At 42.0% G+C, this 25,096-nt stretch overlaps 1 protein-coding gene across 4 annotated transcripts in view; it reads left to right on the plus strand.

The window, feature by feature from the left end:
* The window catches only part of robo3 (roundabout, axon guidance receptor, homolog 3 (Drosophila)), an 85,922-nt gene that overhangs the window by 27,265 nt on the left and 33,561 nt on the right, over positions 1-25,096 (plus strand). For 2 of the 4 annotated variants that reach the window (XM_034606779.1, XM_034606780.1), the window contains exons 3-7: positions 12,537-12,694; positions 14,775-14,895; positions 16,447-16,585; positions 17,596-17,723; positions 19,286-19,297. In XM_034606779.1, coding sequence (XP_034462670.1) covers positions 12,537-12,694; positions 14,775-14,895; positions 16,447-16,585; positions 17,596-17,723; positions 19,286-19,297 — 558 coding nt within the window. The remainder of the gene's footprint in view (positions 1-12,536; positions 12,695-14,774; positions 14,896-16,446; positions 16,586-17,595; positions 17,724-19,285; positions 19,298-25,096) is intronic. The other 2 variants (XM_034606781.1, XM_034606782.1) reach the window with 1 other exon arrangement.

The following is a 25,096-nucleotide window of genomic DNA, read 5'->3' on the forward strand; positions in this document are numbered from 1 at the left end:
AAAACTGACAGGACTTACACGATGGTGAGACGGCGTAGAAAGAAAGCCACTGTCAGGGTTCTTCTGCTCCTGCTGCATATTTTGGCTCGTAGCCACACATCTCCCAGCAAACATGTCAGGTAGATATTATTCACAAATACCAGAGCAAGCTTTTATGAACACTGACTGCACATTCTACTTCATACTTTGTGATTCCGGCCCCAAAATAGCACTGTCAGAGCCTGTGTTGTGTAGGTGTGTTGCTACTGGACAGGTATGCATGGGGATTGATTAAATATGATCCATGAAGTCTAGCCTCGTCACACATTTTTCGTCCATAAATGTTGCATGTTCAAATTAAATACCACCTCATGATGTTTTCACATTGACTTCAAAACATTCTCCCCCTAAGATTTCAGAAAAGGTTGTAAATTTAACGTTTATTAATAGAATCACAAATTTATAAAACCCTTGCAGACGTGTTGTGCAACGATCTCAAGTGATTCATCCCTACATCTAAAATCTGTTTTGGTGACAGTCATTTCTCATCCATCTTGATCACTGCGAAACATAATGTTATGAAGTATTGTGATACTAAAATTAACTGGTAAATATTTGACTTTGTGTCATATTACAAACCTGGTTCAACAACCCTGCATTTTATTATCCCAGTGCAGTGTTCTCACTGAACTGAGCAGGCCACACTCTGTGACCCAGCGCTATTGTTGGTCTGACCACAGGCCAAACCACCGTAGTAAAACTTAACTTGAATTACTTATTGTCCGAGCGGAATTCTTGAAAAAGTGCCCGTTGCCACCGTTCCACTGCAGTGGTCAATAATTAATGGGTTGTGTGTGACTGTGACGTTTTGGGTGGGGGCACCCATTGTCTATAGGCAGCTCCGTCCACCCCATTCCCCTTGAGGTCGAGTTAAAGAGTGTTTGTGGTTTTCCAGATGGATGAACTACAGTAGTCTTGATTGGGCTGGTGGGTCAGCTAAGGGCATTGTGGGGTTGGGGGGGGGTGGGGGGGTGGGGGTTTCAGTTGCCTTACAATGGGCTTCTCAGCAATTCCCTATGACCCTCTTACCCCGCTTCTATAGGCCGCACAACATCAGCCATTACTAGATTAAAGTAATCCTCTTTTCAGGGCCAGACAATTGCTTTATTAGCTGACCACACACATGAGCTTCGACCACCTCTGTAATGGTATTGTTGTGGGGGGCCCCTCGGGGTCGTAGGGTGGGTGTTGTTCGTGAAGTGTGGGCAGGGAGGGGTGGAGTGTTGTTGTTTTCGGCGGCTCTCCTTAGCGATGCCATGCATATATTACTTCTAGTTTAACCCCTCACACACAGGACGTGTTAGTCTGTGCACTATAGAAGAGGGTTCTTCCTTTTTATGGTGCAACACACCCAGTTGCATATGCACACACACCTCATATTCCATATCACATTTTTGTGCACATATTGCTTGAATTAAAATTGGATTGTGTTTTTACGATTTGTGCATGTTTGCACCACCCCCCCTACCACCCCCCCTACCACCACCACTCGCTCCCATCTCTTTTCCTCATCCCCCCTCTGTAGTATGCGGTCCAGATTCTTTTTTCTCTGAAACTCCACTGGCTTGTTTTTGCCAAACAACTCCCATCAAAATGTTGTTTCATCTCCTCGTTTCCTCAGTTTCTAAAGGCATGGCACATTTCCAGCTGAAGGAAGAAACATTTCCTTTAAAATCCACTCCAAACAGATTTATCTTTTGTAAAAAACAAGGACATTAGCTATTTTTGCAAGCCTGTCAATCAGATAATTTATTCAGCTTTAAGAGGAGCGGTGGGCAGCCACTCAAGCTGAAGTAAGTATTGTCAAACAGTTTGAATATTTCATGAATAGCCTGGGTAATTTGAAGAGACATGGCATGTGTCTATCTTTGTCACATCATAGTGTCCATGATGGACGCATGCATTTGCTTTTGGGACAAATATACGCGTTGCCTCAGGGTGCATCTCTGCACGCTCTCTAAAGCACATATGCCACTTCCAATTAAAGAGACGTTTCATTACAAGGCAAGTTCATAACATGTGCATCACAGAAGTTTTCATCTCAGCACTCCAACATTTTTGAATTGAAATCCTCCAAGATGAGCCAATAAAGATGGAGCTTCATTAAGCCATTCACCTTCACTGTCCTCCATCCAACATGTCTTTCCTCCTGAGAGGTCATGAACCTGCACTCTTCATCATCCGTTCGCACTCAAAGAGGAATCATTCTTAAATATGGCTTTTTGATAATGTGCTGTTATTGATCCATGCCAGCAATTGTGTTTTCTTGCTCCTCACTGCAGGAGGTCAGAAGTCAGGGTGAGCCATATGACAGCACCCTGGAGTAGGAAACAAATCACTGTCTTGCCCAAGGACACTTCGGCAGAGTAGATGCTTCTGGATTGTCTGAATGAGGGATGTCTGCCATGTGGGATTCTTACCCTTTCTGGGACGGAATTTCTAGAAGCCAACATTGTAACTTTAAATCCTAGGGAATTACAGGGTCCATACTCTGCTGAGTTTGGTCTGCAGGTTGTCTGGGGAGTCATGTGTGTGTGTCCCATCAGGGTTTGCAGAGATTAAAGGCATAGATGAGAAATTGGCAGAAAAACACATGTACCCGCACACACTCACACACACGGGGCCAACGTGGCATGCCAGCGAAGGTTTGCGGTGGATTAACCTCAAGGTTGCTGGGTGGGTGAGCACAGCCGGAGCAGCAGCACAAGCTCACAATTGGGATGGGAACCTGCTGCTGAGCCACACGTAGGTGAGCACTCCTCCTGCCAGGAGATTGGAAGGATTTGCACTGAAATAAGGAGAAGTTGGTCAGAGAGTGTGTGTATTGATGTACCGGCATGTTTGTGTTTACAGCAGACTGGCTTCATGTGTGTGTCTCTGCACAAACTTAGAGCATTTTCTGTAGTGCCAGGTTAATGAGAGGGGTAGTTGGCTCTGACATGAGAATTAATACCTCCATCGCCCCTTGACTTGAAATATGGTGATTTCACTGAAATGGCCTTGGCATGCCTCAGGCCTGTTCTGCTCTGTTTGAGTGAGTGTTTGAATGTGTGTGATTGTGCGACTGTGTGTGCATGTGTGATGGCAAAACGATGGGGTGGCAAATAGGGTGGGGGATCTAGCGGGAGGGATGGATGGTTAGACAAGGCCTTTAATAGACCTGTGCACTACAGAGGAGTTTTAGGGTCAACAAACAAAGGAGATATGCACAAAGCACAGTTGGAGGCTCATTTCTCAAAAAAATCCTGTACATATCATTGATCATTAATCTATTACTGTTAATGCTCCATTTTGAACTGAATTTTGAATCCATTTCTTTATCTTTCTCGTAATTGGACTACCATGTTGAACCTGATAAAACTACAATCCCTTACGATAAGTGAAATACAATGACTATACGTTTGAGTGCAGTAGAAAGCTTTATGGAATTTTCTTGCCCTCATTGTTTTTGTACAACCAGAAGTGAAATACTTCCAGCATGAGAACATCTAGAGTGCAGCGCAGCATCCATTGGAATTCCATTTTTATTGGACAATTCTTCAGGGCCTGAAATGCATTACAGATTACATGCAGCCTATGCAGGCAGTAATGTGCCTTAAAGCTGGCGGGATTTATGCGTGGTGCAAGGGGTTAACAGGACTCCCATCATATACCTGTGGTGGATGATTTGATTTGCGGTTCAGTGTTGGATTTCACAGGCACCCCTGCAAAACTAGATGGATGTTTTGTACATAATCCAGCCACATGTTGCATTAAATTACTGCATATCCCCACATTAACATTCTTCCATTCCCTTATGATACTAGCAATAGTGGAAAGGCTTCATCTCTAAATAGCGAATTACTCTTTGTAGCTTACGTTCTTTGATTCATTGTGGTAGTGGCGATCGTGTCGAGCAGAAGGTTTGCACTGATGACTTTGCTAGACTTGTTATTGAAAAATGAGAGGGAATCAATTTTTTTTTTTTATTGCTTGCCGGTGGTATTTAGTCTCAACAATTTCCACCGGCTTTGGACAACTAGCGCAAGACGACCTATCAGGGCTATTGCAGTTAGCATGTGGTATGAAGAAGATGTGCACGATAGCTACAGAGTAGACATTTGTGTTGCAATGGCTCTGTGTCGATATGCTGTAACCCCTTAAAGCAAAGCAATGAATCTGGCTTTAGCGTTAGCAGGTCAGGGTTGAAATGAGACATGCAAGATATCAGTGTTGATGTTTAACATTCAAATTTAGATATGGTTTCCTGGGTAGGATACTGCAGGAGCAGATTTACAATTCAATTTGATGTTTTGTGGAAGTGACTGACAATGTTGAAATCCTATCAGTAAATACATAGTTACTTTTAGAGGAGGTACTTTCTTTATAATAAGAAACCTTTTTGCATCTATAAGCGCACATACGGCAACTGAATGTCTCGTATAACTATACCCCGTCTCTCCCTGGTTGGATGCAATCACTGTTTGTAGCATATCATTGTTGCAAAACCTCATTATTGTAATAGTTACATAATTTGTACCACATGCATGGTGTGGCATGTAAAGCCTGAACTGGCTTCAAAACATAATCTTGTTGTCACATGATTGCAGCTCCATGCTAAGAAGGTGCCCGCAAGTTGGCCCGATTATCCTTAACCCCTGCCCCCTCAGTGTGTTTATTGGCCATCACTGTAAACCCCCCACACACACACACACACACACACACACACACACACACACACACACACACACACACACACAGAACAATCCCTCCCTGTGATCACCACCCTTTTCCCTCTGGTGTCTGTGTGGCTGATAATGAGTGCCTCCTGTGCCGTCCCACCGCTGCATGTGGGGCCCACGGTCATATTGGCTTCAGACAGCACCGCTGCCAAGTATTACACCCCCTCACCCACCCACCTGCTCCTCATCCACCCCTTCTACCCCACCCCCCCCCCTTCCAACATGTCTGGGTGTGACAAGACACTGTGGAGGGCCCAGGCATTTATGAGCGCTTAAGCCGTGAAACATTGCACCTTGACAGATAACCTCGTTTATTTTCTCTGCATCACTTGGGAGGCGGGGCCGGGTTTGATGGGGGCTTTTTTATATTTTATCACTTAATTCAATTTGGGCAGGATTTTACATGTAGCGGGGCTGATAACACATTTTAAAGCATCGTAAACAGTATCAAAGCAGGACTTGAATAATGAATCGAATGTAATTGTCTTGGGTTTGCCAGATGATTATGTTATAAGAGGTTTATCTATGCTAATAACAGGCTTATAATCAGCTTGCAATGCATCACAGTGACTTGTGGGTTTCATTTCAGTCTTATCTGAGCCCAGTGGCTAATAATTGGTTTTCCTGTGGTTTGCTGTGAGAAATACCAATGCTTTCACATCATTTTAATTTGAGCTGCAGAGATTTTCTGTCAACTTCTGGCCAAGATCAATCTTGCAAACACTCCAGTGATCTGTCAGACATGTCATTCTAATGCCTGATCTCCACACGAATCACACAGATAGAGAAATATTTCTATCTATTTCTATCAGCCTCCACCTCAATCTGTAGGGGTTTTATTTTGCAGTTATGCAAAATTTTTGATGCTCTTGTCATCATGGCTAGGTTTGGTGGTAGCACCAGTGTGAGGGCTGTGTGTAAGAGTGGTGGGGATTGGGTGGGGTGTGGGCAGCTGTTGTGGCTGCTAAATGGAGTCAGCTGATGGTGCTAAACAGCAGCAATGGTGGCCTAAGTGGCTACGCCAGCTGACACGCTAAGGGACAAAAGAAAATAAATTTGTGAGGAAAAATGCATCAGACATTGATTAACAGGTTTGTGTGTGTGTGGGTGTGTGTGTGTGTGTGTGTGTGTGTGTGTGTATGTGTGTGTGTGTGCTTGCGTGTGTGTGTGTGATTGTGTTCCTGAAGGTTGGTCCCTTAGACCAAGAAGGTGACCCCTCTGGACTCATGGAGGCAGTAATTGAAATGCCCTGTCGCTGTAATTCCCATTCATTTAGCTTTAGAGCCAGCTCAGTTGTCCATGTACCATTTACTGAAGGGCACAAAGACTTTCAGGCCAAAGAGCCAAATTACAGAAATAAGAAAAAAATAGAACTGCAACAAACCAAGTCAGTTTTAAGAGGAAAGCGGACATTTCAGATCAGCTGTCAAAAAACGATTAATAAAGACTGTGTGTGTGTGTGTGTGTGGGTGGGTGTGGGTGTGTGTGGGTGTCTGTGGGTGTGTGCTGATGCACTGCAGGGGGTTGCAGTCTTCAGTCAGTCTGTATATTGGACTGAGCTGGTCATATTGGATGCAGGCAGTGTTGTTCTGTATTTGCTGTTGCAGCTGCCGTGCAGCGGATATGTGCGAATGCCTGTGTTTGTACTGGATGGGGTTGGGAGGCAATGGCTGCTTAGTGGCAGCACGGACATCTGTCTCCAACCGTGAGACACCCACCTCCCCTCCAGACACACACACACACACACACACACACACACACACACACACACACACACACACACACACACACACACACACACACACACACACACACACACACACACACACACACACACACACCAATATCCTGTGTGGGCCGTTTCATCATGGTGTAATGGTTGATAGGGATCGGAGGGGGTCCACTCAGGATAATGAGAGTGGCTGTTGGAAGATGGCTTCTGATGGGGGCCCCTGTTGAGCCGAAGGGCCTAGACAGATATTGCCTTGGGGAACTGGCTACACTTATATAGAGAAGTCATGTATATGTGTGTGTCTTATTGCGCTTGATAAAGGGATAAGGAGAAAGAGCAAAAAAATTGTGAGTGTGTTCACAGCAGAGCAGATTGCTTCATGTCGGGACAAGTTGTAAGCTGACGGATTGACAGATGACCATCTCAATCCCCCACAACAGAGCTTGAACTCTGTGACGCTTCTCTTGATTCCCCTCCTTCTCTTCAAGGGACTATCTGTCACTCTCTCTCTGCCGTGAATATTTATTCTTGAGGGAAATGAGACACAGGCACACACAAACACACACACACACTCACACACATACACACAAACATACACAGTTTTCCAATGCTAGCCTTGTATGGACATTGCATTGACTTTCATTCATTGCTGACAGCCTAACTCCAACCCCAGCATTTATCTTAAGCATAACCAGTTCATGTTTTAATCTAACCTCAGTTCAACACCATGCCCCTAATCTTAACCAAGACCTCAAATGACTTTGCCTCATTATTTATACCAAAAAAGGTCCCAAAGAGGTTAAAATAAAAGCACACACACTTCGAACATTAACAACAGCGATAAAGCCATTTAATTAAAAGTGAGCTTGAGCTTGCCCCAAAGGTGTTTTTTTATGTGCAATTAAATGCTCAAATGATGCCCTGATATACAGCAGAGCCCATATACTTTCCACATGTGGTAAATCACAGAGTTTACACTCCCATTTGTTATGGATGTTTTCTGGAAGCTGGTGAAAGGAGAACTCAGGCAGCAGCTGATGTCTTAAGCAGAAGATTTTAATGTAGACTTGATGCATCATTGAGACCAGAAGGTGAAACAATATACAAACACTAACAGAGTAACGTGAGCAATTGTCACCCCCAAGCTGAAGATGTCTCCCACAGCATCCCCATTATCTCCCTCTACTTGCTTCACCCATTCTAACAGCACATCCATAAATGGCTAGAATTACTGTCACTCTCTATGTTACATGTAAGTGTTCACATCCTATTGTATAGTTAATCCTAAAGTATGCATAACTAAATCACATTGTGTCCTTAAGTTTTGCCACTGGTAAAATATGCAAAAGAGCTGAAGTTGGTGAGAGTTGAAGTTGGTGGCTCTCTATGCTGGCGCATCTGAGTTAGATATGAAAGTCGCTAAGCGTAGACGCTACAATGTACTGTTGGTTGGCCCTTTATCTATAACCTGACCTTGGTACTGCTTAGAGAGAGAAGGGAGTATCTGTGGAATTAGACAGGCACTATTCTCCTGTACAAATATAATGTGTAATATACAATATACATAATATATAGTGGCATATACAGTAATGTGTGAGGATGGTCAAAAATTCCTCAGCACCATACATTAACACACTTTGAGGTACAATAAGTAACCTTCTCTTTTTTGTGACAATCTGCAATTGGCACAGCTATAAGTGTACATCCCAAGCTGATGATTGCTACATGCAGATTGTTGTCATAAGGTTAAAAAAACATCTGACACAGACAGTGGAACTGAAAGCCTCACGCGACTTTGTTTAAGCTGAGTGGTGTGTACATTTATATTGTGATGTTGAGAAAATATTATATAGTTGTGGACTGTTGAGGCAATATGGAATTTACATCAATGTAATGAAACTGCATCCTTTTTCAAATATAAAGCAGATATCATGACTTGGCCATTTTATGTATTAGCTAACTCTTAATTTTACATTTCATCAAAGAGCTTATGAAGCTCTACAGTATACAAACAAATCTCATGTCATGCAGCCTCATTTCAGCACAATGCCGCCTAAATGTTTCACTGTCAGTACTGTGCAGTCACTGTGTTAGTAAAACGGTAAATGGTCTGTATTTATATAGAGCTTTTTCTAGTCTTGATAACCACTCAAAGTGCTTTACAGTACAGTTTATTACCCTTAAACCATTCAGACACACATACAGTGCATCTATGGGCAGCACTTTTTCTACGAGGGGCAATTCAGAATTCAGTATCTTGCCCAAGGACACTTCGGCATGCAGATGCCCTACCTTCTGTTATTGGAGGTATGACGCTGCCAACCCCTCCTCACCACTGCTGCGGCTGTGTTTCAGCTAATGTTCGAAAACCTAACCTTGTAACCGTTTGAATTTAATTATAGAAATAGGAAATAACCTATATTTCAACTTGAATATACATTTGAATGATTATTGCAAGATGATACAAAAAATGTCTCCTAGTGGACATATCTTATTGTAGATTGGTACATATTGTCATCATCTTACTATTTGTATACATCAGAGCAGGTGAAACATTTGTATTACAGTTTGCAGGCTTTCAGTTCCAATCTATATTAGAAATCTATTCAGTTGTGTGTGTAGATGTGTGTCTGTCCTCTTATTAAAGCTTGCCGTTCAGGCCCAGTAGTGGGGATTACTCTGGCTTTGTTGAAGGGGTTTAAAGGAAAGGTCAGAGTGCACCCACTTAATATGGGCCCCCAAGGGCCTCATGGATAATTGCCAGTGCCTAATAAACTTCTAGAGACCCACTTTTCGTTCAGATCTGATGAGTTTGATGGGTAGAAAGGGAAAGATCGCAGGCCCCTGGAGCCGTGATCTCAGAATGGTGTGTGACAGGTCATCACGGCGGCCCTTTAACCCTGCTGCATGGTAATTCAGACCTGGGGTGCAGCAAACTGTCCTATTTCCATCTTCTCTGCACGACGGGACAGGTTCCTGAACAATTTGGTCAGGGTTTTAGAATCTGCTGCGAATAGTGATTGAGGAAAATGTCGGCAGCAGGTACCGATAAGGTCAGGGGTGTGGTTAAGCATATCCTTTCAGGAGTGGATGGGCCAATGGGATTTGGAATGCCCCAAATGCTCGGTGGCTAAGTAATTGGCCACCAGGATATGAGTCTGACTGTAGCCATAAGCGGTAATTTCATCCCTCTAAGAGACACAGATAAAAAAGACAGCAACATAATGATTCAGGAGCCGACAATGAATCATGTACACCTGCATTTTATCAGGGCAGAGGCAAGAACTGGCTCCGTTAGCTAATGAGGAAATGAAAAATATCCTTTTCGCTCCTTAAACACGGATGTGCCCGTCTCCCATGACCTTGATTACCAACAAAACGGGCAGATTTATCTCCTCACACACACACACCCCCTTACTCTCATTCAGGAAGGACGCAACGCTATCTTGACAAGAAGAGAAATGAGCCTTTGGGGCGTACAGCCTGACACTGAGATACAATGCATTTTCCACACAAGGCCAGGTATTTGAGATAAAGAAATGTCCTTAGAAGTCTTGGGTGTAAGTGAGTTCATATGGATGGATGGACGGATAGATATATAGATGGTGATAATAATGTTAATATCCTGGGGCATTGTTGGTCTGCCAGTGCTGTCATTAGGGGAGGTGTGCTATTAATCAGATGAGGCAGTGACCCTCCCCTGCTGGCCTGTGACATTATAGTGACATTGGTGCTGTGTCTTCACTGACACGGCCACACACCCTCGTGCATCCCATCATGTATAAAGACCCGCATGCCTACATAACACACAGACACACACATATGTTCTGTACATGTTCCACAATCTATCAGTATTGATAGATGATGACAACAGGCCTGGAGGTGATAATTATCGACAAACAGTATCATGTGCAACTCACTTTACATGGACATAAAACCATGTGGATGGGTAAATATTTTTTTTCCCACTGGATTTACTGGGAGATGTCTTTCAGCAAAAGTTTTATACTTTCATATTCAAGTGTAATAACATACAACATATTCTCCTCCGTGGGCTTATTTAGCTCTCAACGCTTAACATATCCAGTGAGTAGACTTGGGAGTTTTTCTGACAGAGCTTTGAAAACCTTCCTGGATTCAATGAAATCTCAGGGCAGATATAACCAGAACACAAGTTTACACAACTCAAGACTTCGTTTCAATGGAAAACACATTGAATAAAATGCATGACTAATAAATCAGCTTTTACATGGAACTGCAGGCATGTTGTGTTCTCTTATTTAGTGTTGTGAACATTTATTTTCAAAGTGTGTCTTTTAAAGTGCCAAAATGTCACCTTTACAATATGAGGGCACCCTTAATAAATGTTAAAGGAATCACCTTATGAATGGAACCCAATCTCGTAACTGCTGGCTACTTTGTCATATTTGCCAAATTACACTTATTATTTAAGTGATTTGATAGAGTCCTCTTTTGAGAAGTACTCTATGTAAAAGAAGAACACCGACTCTGAAAGCTGCTGAATTGCAAAAATCTGAGTATTTACATAATAAATTAATTTACCAGCTTGGTATTGAATGTAAATGCTGCTCCTGTTAATACATTGTATGTCACCCTGAAAGGTGAGAAATGATGACAAAGGCATTTGGTTAAATTACAAGATGAGTCGTTATTAAATTGTCATTTTTTTAAACCGCCAGTTGAGTTGTCTGGGCGATGTTCCGCTTTCTTTGATAAGCTTTAACTGACATGACTTTGTTGAGCTAACAGATTTCTCTCCACTCACCTTCATGACAGTCTCAACAGCCCTGCAGATAGCTGTATTATCAGGAGAGAATTGAGGCAGGGCATGAGTTGAATGTCCTAATATTGATACGACTGACTGACATCAGCTGGATCACCATAATGCATGCAAGTCAGCCATGCTATCCTCAAGCATCAATTAATCATCCACCAATTCCTTGATGTCCAAATCCCACATCTGCCCATAGCTTCAAAGCTTGCTTTGTGGAATATTTCAGGGTAGAAATTGGATACCCCAAGTGCTATTTGGAAGTTGTGAAGAGAAAGGGAATGTTGTGAGGATATGCTTTTCAGATCAGTAAGGGAGGGTTTTGTGGGGACGCTCAGGCCAGATAGGAATGACACATGAACCCTCTCATTGGTTTTATCCCTTCCAAAAATCCCAAGAGTGGCTCAGACCAGACTTCTCGCCTGCAGGCATGCATTCATTTGACTTCTTCCTGGTAGACTGCTGTTGTCAGAACATCATTCTAGTCTACGGAACCATCCACCACACCTGTAATCTGAGAGGTCACAGAGCTCTGGAGACTTGAGATAGAAAAATCCCAATGCCTTCAGGTAACAGGCACAGAGGTATTAATATGGAAGCAAAAGAGGAGGGGGACTCAAAGATCTCTAATGTTTTATGAATAGACTCCAAGAAAGCAACACAGAGAGAGATATTTCCTGGAATTGGTATTCCAAGGGGCGTCTGGCAGTTTATATAGATTTCTATGATGTACTTTGTTTAAATGGTCACTTCTTTTTCTTGATCGCATATCCAAGTGCCTTAATGCATGTGCATTTGCCAAGGGTGTGTGTCTGTTTGTGGATCAGATTGAATTATTCATCTGCTTTGTGTGTGACAGCTACAAGAGCCTCCATTATTGATGTGCTGTGATGCCGCACACATTACACTAAGTCACTGAAGATCCTTAGGGACACATGCACATCATGTTAAATTCAGTCTTATAATGTCAATGTCCCTAAACTCTTTGTGTTATTCCGTTCACACAGTAAGAGATGATCGTGATATTTGGTTTGCACCATTCATGTTGTTTCTTTTTAGGACCAAATGTCAGTAAAGAGTTAATATGACTCTTATGCATAGTCATGTAAAGTAAAGGATCACCTGTAGGCAAAATGTGAGCTGGATGTCAGCAGAACTACATATATCCAAAGCTAGATAGAAGATGGTACCATCAGCAAAGAGGTTTTCACTTGTTCTTACCATCTCCCTGCATCTTTGCTCTTTTCTCCAGTTCTGAGAGATGACTTCCGTCAGACACCCAGTGATGTGGTGGTGGCAGCTGGTGAGCCAGCTGTCATGGAGTGTATCCCACCCAGAGGCCACCCTGAGCCCACCATCTCATGGAAGAGAAACAACATCCGGGTCAATGATCGAGATGAGAGGATCACCGTAAGTTGGCTGGTGGTTCAGCAATTCACTGCAGAAAGTTAGAAACCATTTGTAGCAACAGTTTTCATTATTAATTGTTCATGAAATGTTATCTAATCTTCATCCAAGTCACAAGTAAAGACAGACAAATTGTGCTTCAACTAAAAATCCAATAACAATTCTTATCTTTTGGGTCTTAATTGAACACATGCATAACATAAATATTCACATTGCTGGTAGACACAATATGTGAACCCTTGAACTCAATCAGTTCAAGCTGTACCAAGATCAGGAGGAATTTTAAGATTTTTTTTCTACATAACAGCTTCACCTCACATGTATTCTTAGGACATCTGGTGTGAACGACTTTCTGAGCTCATTCCTCAGCATCTCTATCGGTGCAGCTCTGACTGCAACAGGAGGATTTTCTTTGTTTGAATTCCTTTTCTTGTAGATTTACCTTTAATGTTAAGGGTCATTGTGCTGCTGCATAACCCAGCTTGTACTGATCTTCAGCCAGTAGACTAACACCCTGACATTATCCTGTAAGATAAATTCACTTTTCCCTTCAAGATGACTAGACCCAGAGACAGCAAAGCCCCAAATCATGATGCTCCCTCCTTCACTGTTGGAACTATGTTTTCATGGTGGCGTTCAGTGCCCTTTTATGCCACATGTAGTGCAGTGTTTCTTCACAAACAATTCAACCTTAGATCATCAGCCCACAGAATATTTTCCCTAAGTTGACATTTGGAAAGGCAAGGTGCTCTCTGCTAAACTTTAGGCACACTGTGATGTTTGTTTTAGAGAGCAGCATCTTCCCCTGTGGCATTCTGCCATGGACACCAGGCTCCATGCACCATAATTTACAGATTGTTGACTCATAAACAGAGATGCCGCCTGCTCCAATTATTCCTCTAAACCTGTAGCTATGACTCTGAGGTTGTTTTGTTTCCTCACTGATAATTTGGGGTTGTGAATTTGGAGTTATCTTAGCTGAATGCCCACTTCTAGGTAGGATAGCTTCTTGATCGTAATTCTTCTGAGATCTTATTTTGTTAAAAATGATTCACATCTGCAGATGCTTCTTGTGAATTGCAAACTTAAATTGAATTAATTGGAGTAGCTCTAAACCAGTCAGGTTTCATTGACACTTGCAGTCTCCAGAATCTAGTTAGCTTTTTACTATGTTATTAACTGAGGGATTCTCATGCTTTTTCCAAACTACACTGCACATATTTAATTATGTATTCAGTATGGAACAACACCACAATCTTTGTGTTATTGGTTATAAAGGTTGCTCCTGATTGTAATGTAGATAAAGATCTGATTTTGTTTGAAGATATATTAATGCATAAATGCAGGTGATTCCAAATGGTTCATCCACTTTTTCTTGCCACTGTATTGTGTTTGTCATCACAGTTTTTGGGTCATGCTCACTTCCCCTTTTCAGTTAAATGTCCAAATTAAATTTTGGATGCCCTCTGACTAAGGATTTCTATTACCGTTAATGGAAGGGACTGAGTTTTGATTATTGATGAGAAGACTATGATTAAAATAGCTCCATCACACATGATTTGAAAAACAAATTGCTGGATAATTTGCTACTGCACTGATTGCTGTAATTTAGTCCTTTAAGGTTAACTAACCCACCTTCTAGAAAAAAAATATGTTGCACCACAACTTTAGAATACAATGAAACCAATATGTAAACCTGCAGTTTGGAATCAAAGATGTCTGCACACAGTGTATGTCATCATCAAACAATGAATCATTGGCGCTACTTACTGTAGTATACACACAGCAGAAGAAGGTGTTTCTATGGCGATTGGCCTGGAGCTAGACCCATTGTCAAACAGTGTAAGAACAAGCGGAGCCATCTGTCATGACACACTGAAAATGATGGAGTGGCTTCTCTCCTGACTAACGTGCTTCAATATCCTTTTCCCAACCTCTCACCATTTGTCTTTTTTCTTTCCCCCTCCACCAACACCAATTTCCCTTCTCCTCCCCATCCTCCTCCTCCTCATACCTGTTTATCTCTCTTCCTCTGCCTTTCCCTCCTCCCTTTTCATTCCATCCCTGTGCCCTGCATTTTCAGATCCGCGGTGGCAAGCTGATGATTTCCAACACCAGGAAAAGTGATGCTGGCATGTATGTGTGTGTTGGTACCAACATGGTTGGAGAGAAAGACAGTGATCCTGCAGAACTAGTGGTTTTCGGTGAGTCGTTGTTACTGTATCTTATTAAATGATGGACAACATGCATATATTGTATATATTATTTTACTCTTTGATTACACAAAAACATGTTTCAGATGCAAAATTCCATATGTTCAGATAACAATGGCCAGTTAATGTACAGGTAGCTGTACATAGGAAATGTACATAGGAAATAATATAAATCATACTAATCTCTTGTCATCTATAGTAAAGACATTTACGATTCCTCTTGTAGAAGCTTCTCAAAACACACATATCCTGTTTTCCGCCTTTTCTGAATTCATTTCTTCTTGGCTGCTCTTTCTTCTCTCAGCTGTTGGAACAGAAGATGAATGTTCCCTTCCCAGTTGCCCTTTGCTTTGCTCTCTTGACCTCTCGTCTTCTTTCCTCGTCTCTGAATCTCTGCTTTGCTCTCAGTAGAGCAGCAGCATAAGCCCTCTCAAAGTTTGTATTGATCCCAGGAAACAGATAGAAAATTGATATTTTCTTAGCAGTCCCACCAACCCCCTCACCCTCACCACCACCGCCCAGATGCTGTTCCATCTGCACACTGCAGTGCAACAGTAAACCTAAAGCCAGTGTGTAACACTCAATTAATCAATTTATGGTTGAAAATGCACTCCCTGACACTTCCCCTTATATGTAATATTACTGCCATCTGTGAAATTTGCAAGATAATAGCCATCGCACATCTGCACTAATATTTCTAGGCTATCACAATTTATTATGGTCATGATGAGAGCTTACATTTCCTATTTGTTTCTCTGGACAGCCTGTATGACACCGGTGTATTGATTCTACCACCCATGTAACTGTGCTGCTTCAACAATCCAATTACCTGATTAATCATTCTTATGATAAATACTGCTAATAATAATAAGTCAGTAGAGGTTCATCATCAGTTCCTGTGTGTGTTTTGGTTGTCCTAGAAAGGGGTTAGATGAGGCTTGGAACACAGATTTCGACTCCAATGGTCTCTGGTGCAATGCAGTTTTCCACACCGTGCCTAAAAGCCAGCATATGCTTTTTTGTGTTGAATTAATGAATGCTATAGCCTACACCTTGACCTAATGCGTGTAGAACTACAAGTCTCTCAGTGGTCGGACAAGCACAGGGAACTCACCCCTCTTCTTTCACAATCAGTTCAATTGTCTCATGCATCATCTCCTCCAACTTCTTCTCTCTTCTCTGTGTTGCATTCATTTCAGTGAAAGAAGCTGTTCTACATTTATCAGCTCCAACCTCAACATGATTCACTCATATTAGGTTGTCGTTGTTTAAAGTAAACACACATTGGCATAGAAACCCCACCTCCAACGGACCCAGACACACCAGCTCTCTTTTATCCCCTATCAGTTATATTTTCTCTCATTTGAGATGTCCGGGATCTAATACATCAATAGCTGTGTCTGAATTCAGCCAAGTGTCTCCAAATTTGTCCACACAAGGACATTGTTAATTAAATTGCTGACAAGTACAGGAAATCAAACAGCAATTAGGAAGTAGCACCACAAGCAAGTTTTGATCCTCTTCGTCTCTGTCTTACTCCAGAGAGGCCCATGTTCACCAAACAGCCGGTGAACCAGGTGGTGTTGGCAGATGACACAGTGGACTTCTTCTGCGAGGTGCATGGAGACCCGACTCCGAACGTACGCTGGCGGAGAGAGGAGGGAGAGTTGCCCCGCGGCAGGTATGATGGAAACAACAGTCATGTACTCCCTGTTGGTACTGCATGATGCATCAGTCCAAACTTGGTATCATCACAGTAACAATAAAATGCTTGGTGCCGGGATGTTATTGAGCAATATATTACATTTTGGTAACAAGTAGAACAGCCTTCATATAGAGAGTGACTGTCTTCACTTCGCAACTAGTCTTAGTTCCCTGATAAGCAAGAAATAAAGTCATCCAATTCTTGATTTGTTCTGTAACTCATATAATTACGATTTACATAAGATCTAATCACTCAGGATTTATTAAAACAAATCACTGCTCCCATAATGATTCTTTTAAAAATGTGCTTTTAATACTGTAAGTCCATTGCTACTTAATATACATATGTGCAGTATCATTCCTGAGATTCCAAATACTACAGATACAAAATGATTGCTAGAATCATGCAGGAAGAAGTGCAGACAGTCATATGTTAAACAAAATATTTGTTTAACAGCTGTCAAACTTGCCATGTGCCTTTAAGACAGTTTCTGTGCTGCCCAAGAGAGAAGTTCTCCCATGATACTCACTCAACATTCAGAGTAACACTGCGACTGTGATGCTGTGAGAGTCTCACTTGCTCGCTGGATTTGATTGGATGAAACATTAATGATCCCTCGGGGGAAACAGGGGAAAAATGTTCCCTTGGTGTCTGCATGATTCAGGTCTGCACAGACACTCTGAGTTTTTGGCGGAGGCCCCAAGCCATACAGGATAACGCACTCTGTCTCCACATGCATGAAATATTTCACTGTGTTCTGTTGATATCAGTATGACAGTGATCAGATTTACCAAGCCACATGATAGCGGCATTGAATATCCTTCCAGATTGTAAGAATCTTGCAATTTCTGTTAACTTAGTGGCATCTTCAGCGCTTTAATGATACAGATAACCTTGTAGATGTCCTTAATGCGTGAAACTCACCCACCGCTCTACGGCAATATATTGCATCTTGTCTTAAATCTTGTGTTTCAATGTCTTTCCAGATTTGAGATCCGCAGTGACAACAGTCTGCGTCTGACGCTGGTGCGAGCTGAGGACGAGGGCACTTACACGTGTGTGTCAGAGAACAGTGTGGGCAAGGCCGAGGCATCGGGCTCCCTGCAAGTGCACGGTGAGACACGGGGCCGCTCCACCTCGCTCTCCATACACACAAATACATGCTTCGTCAAATTTCATCTGAAATCCCAGCTTGAGTTTAGTTCAGTCTGTGGTTGTGATGGCTGTTGAGATGGCAGCTGAAGTCTTTATGTCATTATGTTAAAATGTGAGAATGAACAAGAAGGGAATGATTGGCAGCGTGTCAACCATAAAAACAAGTCGTGATTCAATGTTAAGTGTCTTATAATAGAAAAATGTGCAACTAAGTAAATAGAAAAAGTTTTATCCTGCTTTATTTTTAGAAATACAATCAAACAAGTGAACTATGACCTGTATTCAAGTGCTGCACTGGCAGTATCTTTTTCTTGTGATTATTAAATAGATTTATACACAGATTTTATTGAGTGAATTTGCCCAGATGGACAGTTTTGCTGTGATTCATCACACAGGGCCCACAGCTCACCTGCCAGCATGCAGTGTCATTTAATTGTCTTTTTTGTGATGAATTACAATTGGTTGCTTTCGTGGACAATTTTCCATCGAGCGAATATGCCCTCTGTTTCCTCAGGCTTTGAAAATACAGGCCTTCAAGAACCTTAAGAACCTGTTATCTTGAAATGTCCAAAATGTTTAGACTTGTAGATGTTGTCCATTAGAAGACTGACAGACTGGCAACATGCTGTTAGCTCAAACTATAAGAGAGAAAAGTGAAAAATAGACTTAAAGTTCCTTTCAAGCTTTGCCTTGTCATCCCTCTGGAGAGAGAGCCGAGATCAAAAAGCATTCAAATTGCATTAGAATAAGTCCGTCCCTTGAAGAGAGGCACTGAGAAATGAGAAATCTGTCATTTGTGATGATAAAAGAGAATATTTAGAGTTTTACTCTGCATCAGTTGATTATGTGAGCGGGCCCTCCAGCCTGTGCAGATTTTCTGACATCTGACAGTACATGTATGCTCGCAGCCTATATCTGCGTGCAGGCACTGATAAACAGACGGGTGTTTGTTGGTGCAAGAGTAAACACACACATATGCACACACTTGCACATGTAAGTCACTTTACTAATAGAATTTTGTTGTAGCAGATTGAAGAAGTAATTCCCAGCAGCAGCTGCTAGGCAAATGGAAATTGATTGTGGGGTTAGTGCATGCAGGTGCAGTATTAGGGTTAATAGGAATAACACACACACACACAGAGGCAAATGCACACACAGAGGAAGTGACCATGTATCGTGGAAAACCACAGATCAATCAAAATACCACCTCTTATCACCTGTAATCCATGTTCAGTTCATCATTACGCCTCCCTCCCATCCCCTGCTCCTTTCTTTACAGACCACTTCAGTGTCAGTTGCAGCCAATTTCACTTCGGCCGGTCCACATTCAACCAATTCATGGTCAATTATTGTTCATTCAATATAGAACTGGGTGGCTGTGGTGCTGAAGTGTTTCTCTTGTCTTGTTCAAATAGTTCATCTAATATCCACCATTCACCATGAGCTCCTCATCTCATTGTCATTCATCTTTCTGTTCCTTTTCTTCTTTTCCACCCCTTTTTCTGCATCACTCTGTCGCAGTCGGCCCATCCAGTAAGTATTCCTTTTCATCCCATCTTTGCATGCGTGTGTGTGAGCGTGTGTGAGAGTGTGTGTGTCAGAGAGAAAGACTTAATCCACATGACAGAAAAATGCAGATACAGACACCGATTTCAAAGGTGCTAGACGTACGTTATGCTATTATTAGAGATGTTGTAAGTTCAGTATAAAGCTTAATATCTTTACCCAGCAACACCAGGGTTAAAGCTTGTTTTTGTTCTATTTCTTTCGCTCGACTCAAGTTAGCATGCTAACCACCAAACGTCTGCTCTTCCTGTCACTTTCCGATAGGGAGGCACTTTAGCATCAGGAAGAAGTAGTCCTGCTTCAAGGACATATTATAACCTCTCCACTCTAAATGCAACAATGGCTGAATCTCTTGGCGACTGACCATCACCTCCAAGAAACCATGTTTGGCAACAGAGAAATCGTACATATAGCACCTTTATGCTAGCAATGTAGGAGGCATAACCGCCCCTCCCACACTCTGTTTTAAACAGAGGATTGTCATTTAGTATTTGTAAGTGCCTCTGGAAACGCTGGGAGCAGGCTTTTGATTTTCCATAACAGCCTTCCATTTATGTTTTAACTCATCTAGGTGGAGCGTCCATTACTACAAAAAGAAAGCTTCCATTAATACCAAGGATCTTTTAATTTAGTTGGCAAACACAGTTGAATACATAAAACAAAAACCTAGTGGAAAGGAAATACAGTGAATAAATCTCTAAATATTACCCACACTGTAAAACAAATGAAAAAAACCTAACAGTGCTGCAGTCATACACTGATTAATCACACATGCTCTGACAATTAAATTTCCTCTCCACTTCTCTACTGTGAGAAATAGTCACAGTTTTATAGTGTTTCTTCTCCAGCAGAGCCCCCCTTGGCTAACAAACGTTGTTTGAGTTGTAGCGCCAAGCTGCTTGGGCTTGATATGGTTTCCTCATGTACTGGTCAACTTCTGGTGATTAAATGATGATGAAAAGGCAGCACAGGATCCTCGTTTTGACTGTTGAGAAATAGAAGAAAGCCACTAAATCAGACCTCTTACCATGAAAGTATTGTTTCTTCTCTGCTATGTGTTGTAGAAAAGCGTATGACCATTTCATTGGCATTCCTCTAAGACAAATATGTCATTGCGAAAAAGAGTTTTCACAGGTGTCTGAAAAACGGGTGGTCAGACATTTTCTGTTTCTGATGTCGCAACAACTGAGAAAGCACAGCCTTTGTTTTTATGGCTTCATTGAACATTTCTCTGAAACTGGCTTGATGCTTCTAAGGTTGGCATCATTTAACAATACCTGTTTTTCACCTCTCAGTCACTTATCATGTGCGTAGGCAGGACAAATAAAGAGGAATGAAAACCCCCTTTTTAGCTATGACACACACTGATAGAGGACATCGACAGGTGTCTCCTGGAGGAACAATTCTGTGTTTTAGAGAATTCTCTCACTTGTTCACACAACATAAAATCAGAAGTATGGAAAATCAAACCACTGTTTTTCACTGTGTAGTCACTGTGACACGAGCAATGGGATATTTTTACATGGTTTGGACAATCTCAAATAAGTGTGAGCTGAAAGTTATGTGTACAGTTATAACTAGTCGTGATTTACATTTGACATTGTTCAGACAAACAAATTGGGGTCGACAAGGGCCGAACCCAAGGAGGACAATTAAACTGGGGCACACTAATCTCTAATACAGGGGGGGGTGGGGGGCTAACGTGACGATCCCAAAAACTCGGCTCATCTAGGTTGCACTTCCTGTAAATGAAGCCAATTGCTCCTTTATTATATTTTTCTTTTAAAGTCTTGTCCCATTTTTCAAATGTCCTGTACACCCTGATGACACAGCAGTCGGCTCAGAGGGATTTAGGACATAGAAGTGCACATGCTTTTTAAAAGATTGTTTGGTTGTTTCTTGGAGTTGGTGAGCAAGAAAGCAAAACTAATCAGACAGTAATCAATCCATAAACAAATTTGGAGTGACTAAGTTTAAAGTACCACCATGGTTAAACATTGACTGAACCTTAATTGACTTGATGTGTATTCAGTACACAGAAGAAAGACAAATACAAGTATTTGTTTTCATACTATATGTACAGATAGCAGGAAAGATAGACACCCTCAAATTAAATTTTATTTTTCATTTATTCTGTGGAAAAGTTAGCCTTTCTTACCTGAAGGTGCTTGCCATTGTATACAGTATAGAGTCTATAACTTATTTGCAGTGTATTTAAAGCTGTGCCAGAGTTTTAATTAATATATTAGACTGAATTCCTGAGCCCAAATGTCCATCTTAAATAACAGCATAAATAAATGATGATCCAGCTGTAATACATGCTTAGGAAATAAAAAAACCTCCTCAATCATCATTTACAATTGAAACCGTTGAGGAGAGAGGGGGGTTTTATATGAGAGGAGCAGCAGCAGCAGCAGAGTGAGAGTCTGTTTACTCAAGCGCAAGTGTGTGAAAAACGCTGTCTGCATCAGCGTGGGACTGTGACAGCTGCCTGTCACATCCAGGCCCCCGAGGAACTCCTGCTGGGACTGTGTGTGTGTATTTGTGTTCCCCTGTCTGTGATAGCTTCAGTATGTTGGTGCAAATCACATGTCAAGTGTGCGGGTGGGGGTGGGGGGTAGATACGGTTGTTTTGTTGTAAGCACTTTGTCTGCCTCTGCTGTGCGATTGAGCAGCACGCTGGTTCCGTACGGCAGCAGACTCTGATCTGTGTGAGTGGGAGCGCAGTGTGAGTTTGCCTGCAGTCGGTTGACATGTTTGTCTGTTTTAATTTGCTTATGAAGACGATGCTCCTTCCTGAACCCGACCAGAGCAGCATCAGCAGACAGTGACCAGTCAGGACTATTTAGCCCTTCCTGACCCTGGATTATGTTGTAATTACAATGCAATGCCAACGGTTATGGTCTGCATGAACTCTCCGCAAATCCATCCTCCACCCTGACCTCCACATTTTACATTTGGCCTCGCTGAAGGGCTCCCTACTTCCTGCGTTATCGTTCTGTGCAGAAACACCAGATATAAAAACAAATCCTAAGATACTGGGCAGGGATCAGGCTACATGATAAGGTCCTTAAAACTGACCCACTGCAACAAACTTGGGGCATCTGATTTGAAAATCCGGGCCAAAAAGTTCTGTGTTATTGGAGGACCAGTTCTGGGAGAAAAACATCTGATTTTAAATGAGAGTGGTCTGTGATGCCATTAGGTGTCTCCCTCTAGCCATTCCTCCCTGAACACCTATGCACAGAATGCACGTGAAGACAGACTGCATGCGAACATTCCGTGTGTAGTCTAAAGCCTGGTTTATGCTTGCCATTCATAACCTTATGCATAGTGGGCCACAGAAACAATGTCATTTCCACTGGCATGCAGCATCGTTTCCGTGGGTTGTGCCCCTCCAAAACTTTTTAACTTGGGGCACGAAGTGTAGCTAGTGCTCAACATGACTGAGATGGACCTATCACTAAGGAGGAGAAAGGGAAGCCATCATGTCAACGTCACAGCCTGACTGCAGCTTAATGTTGAACTCAATTTAACCCTGATCACCTCAAACTTCATTAGAAATGTCGCACCAAACTCAGGATTTAGCTGTTGGCCTTTGAAATGTCTTCACATTTGTGTATGTTTCTCATCACAGAGGCACACACAAATATTTAAAGAGACCAAGCACTTCACACTCGAACCAGACTTTCCCCCTTCAGTCTGACAGTTCTTATCATAAAAGCAGTGGAAATTTTACTTACAGTGCTTGTCTATTTTTGCCTCCCTCTTGGCATGTTGGCCGTGCTATGCGTTCTCCAGCTCTGGCAACATCCAGCACATAAAAGAAGTCTCTGGGCTCCTTCTGAATTCCGATCTCAAGTGTTTCATTCTCTATTTAGACGTTCCCCAATTTACCTCCCTGTCACTGCCTCCTGAAGTCTGCAGTTTATCTGCCATCATTTTTACAGACCTGGATGCACATTTCATAACCCTGGAAAATGTATGTCCCATTGTGCTTGATAGGCAGATCATTTTATTTTTTTATTGTCAGTTTAAACAATAAAAGTTTTCAGACCTAAACACCAGAATCCCAGAAAACTGAATGATTGTACAAGTGACATGCTGTGCAGATAGTGCCGCTTCAAGCAGGAGTTGTTTGCAGATTTTTCATGTATATTTCAGCGGTTTTGTTACAATCCATCTCCCTGCTTTCATCCCATGTGAAGATGCTAATGTTTCTCACTGCCCTAAATCTAGAGCTCAGTGTTGCGCCGAGTGCACCTATTATTGCTAATTATTTATTACAGCCTCGGGCAACATGTCGGCTTGCCTCCTCAAATCGAACACTGTTATTCTCTCGACAGGGCTGTGCAGCACCCCGACGTGGCATTTTAATAGCCCGAATCTTTCTAGCTGTCACTGTATTTGGGTCAAAGTTATGACGTTGCATCAGGCGCGAGGGGGAAACGCTCAAGTGCTGACAATTTTTTGTCATATGGCTTGTTTCACAGGATGTTGTGATACAGCATCTTTTCTCATGTGTGTTCATTACAGGTGTATGTGCACTGGCCTGGAGATGTATTACATAAGAAGAGAGTATTACACTGCATTTCTTTAACATTTCAGGCCTTGCATCAGCCTTGACAGGAACCCTGTCCTTGAGGTAGCTAGGGATTGATCGCCGGTGTTCAGTGCCTGTGGCCCATATCCTACTCTACAGTTCACATCCAAACATCGGTGCACGCTTGAGCTCTTTATGTTGCTCAGTTATGTTTTTTAATTCAATTTGTTTTAATGTTTATATAAGTGGTCAAAGTGCACATAAATATGCGGAATGCAGAGTGGATGTTTTGACTAGTTTTATTTACGTAATATACACTGATGCATAACCCCACCATGTGCAATCCTTGTTCCAAGCTGGAATCCCATAAATAACAGTGTACTTCATTCGTGAAGTACTACTGAGAGGTGCTGGAAGGTTTTGTTTTTAGAGATGAAAGAGAAGAGAAATGACCAAGTAAATAAATAAAGAGACAAGATAAGAGAGGTTTAGAAGACTTCTACTGACTGAGAAGACTAAAAGGTGAGGGAGAAAGTACATCTTGAGTTTGATTGAAGTTTCTGGATGTATTTTTGGAAAGGACCCAAACCTTTCAGAGCTGAGTTCGAAACTGAGGAGTGAATCTTTTTTGAGGCTTTCACAGGACACAATGTCCTCCAGCCACGGAGCAGGCAGGGCATCATCCCTCCATCTTAATGACACAGCACGATGACTTGATTGCAGTCCAGAGTTTATCATTCTGGATACGGTTTGGAAAACTCCCATCTACTATCCTCCCAGGCGAGAGCATCTCCATAACATGTGGACAAGGGAAGCATCACCTATTTTACAGTAATTACAATAGCGATTGATTGTGGATATAAGCTTCCGCTTGACAGATGTAAACTAAAGATACTCATCAATGCTGCTGGAATCAGTTTACAGAAATATTTGGTATCTGAGAAAGGAGAAAGTGTTGATACCTGGAAAAAATGGGTGTTTATTAGATCAACTTTTTTTGTTTTGGCCTTCTTGAAATGCAGGATGCAGTCAAAATAGTTGGAAAATATTGTTGAAAAGGGCTGAAAACTGAAAATATCCATGGAAACCAAAATGTTTCCTGAACTGTGCCATTATTCTCACAGTTTGCCAGACAACCGACTTTGACCTTTGGGGTTATTGGAGGACTGCCGCATTGATTCCAGGAAATGACCCTGCCCATCTCAGACAAGGCCCCCATTAGC

The sequence above is a fragment of the Hippoglossus hippoglossus genome, chromosome 14, assembly GCF_009819705.1.
Source record: "Hippoglossus hippoglossus isolate fHipHip1 chromosome 14, fHipHip1.pri, whole genome shotgun sequence".
NCBI classification, from domain to species: domain Eukaryota; kingdom Metazoa; phylum Chordata; class Actinopteri; order Pleuronectiformes; family Pleuronectidae; genus Hippoglossus; species Hippoglossus hippoglossus.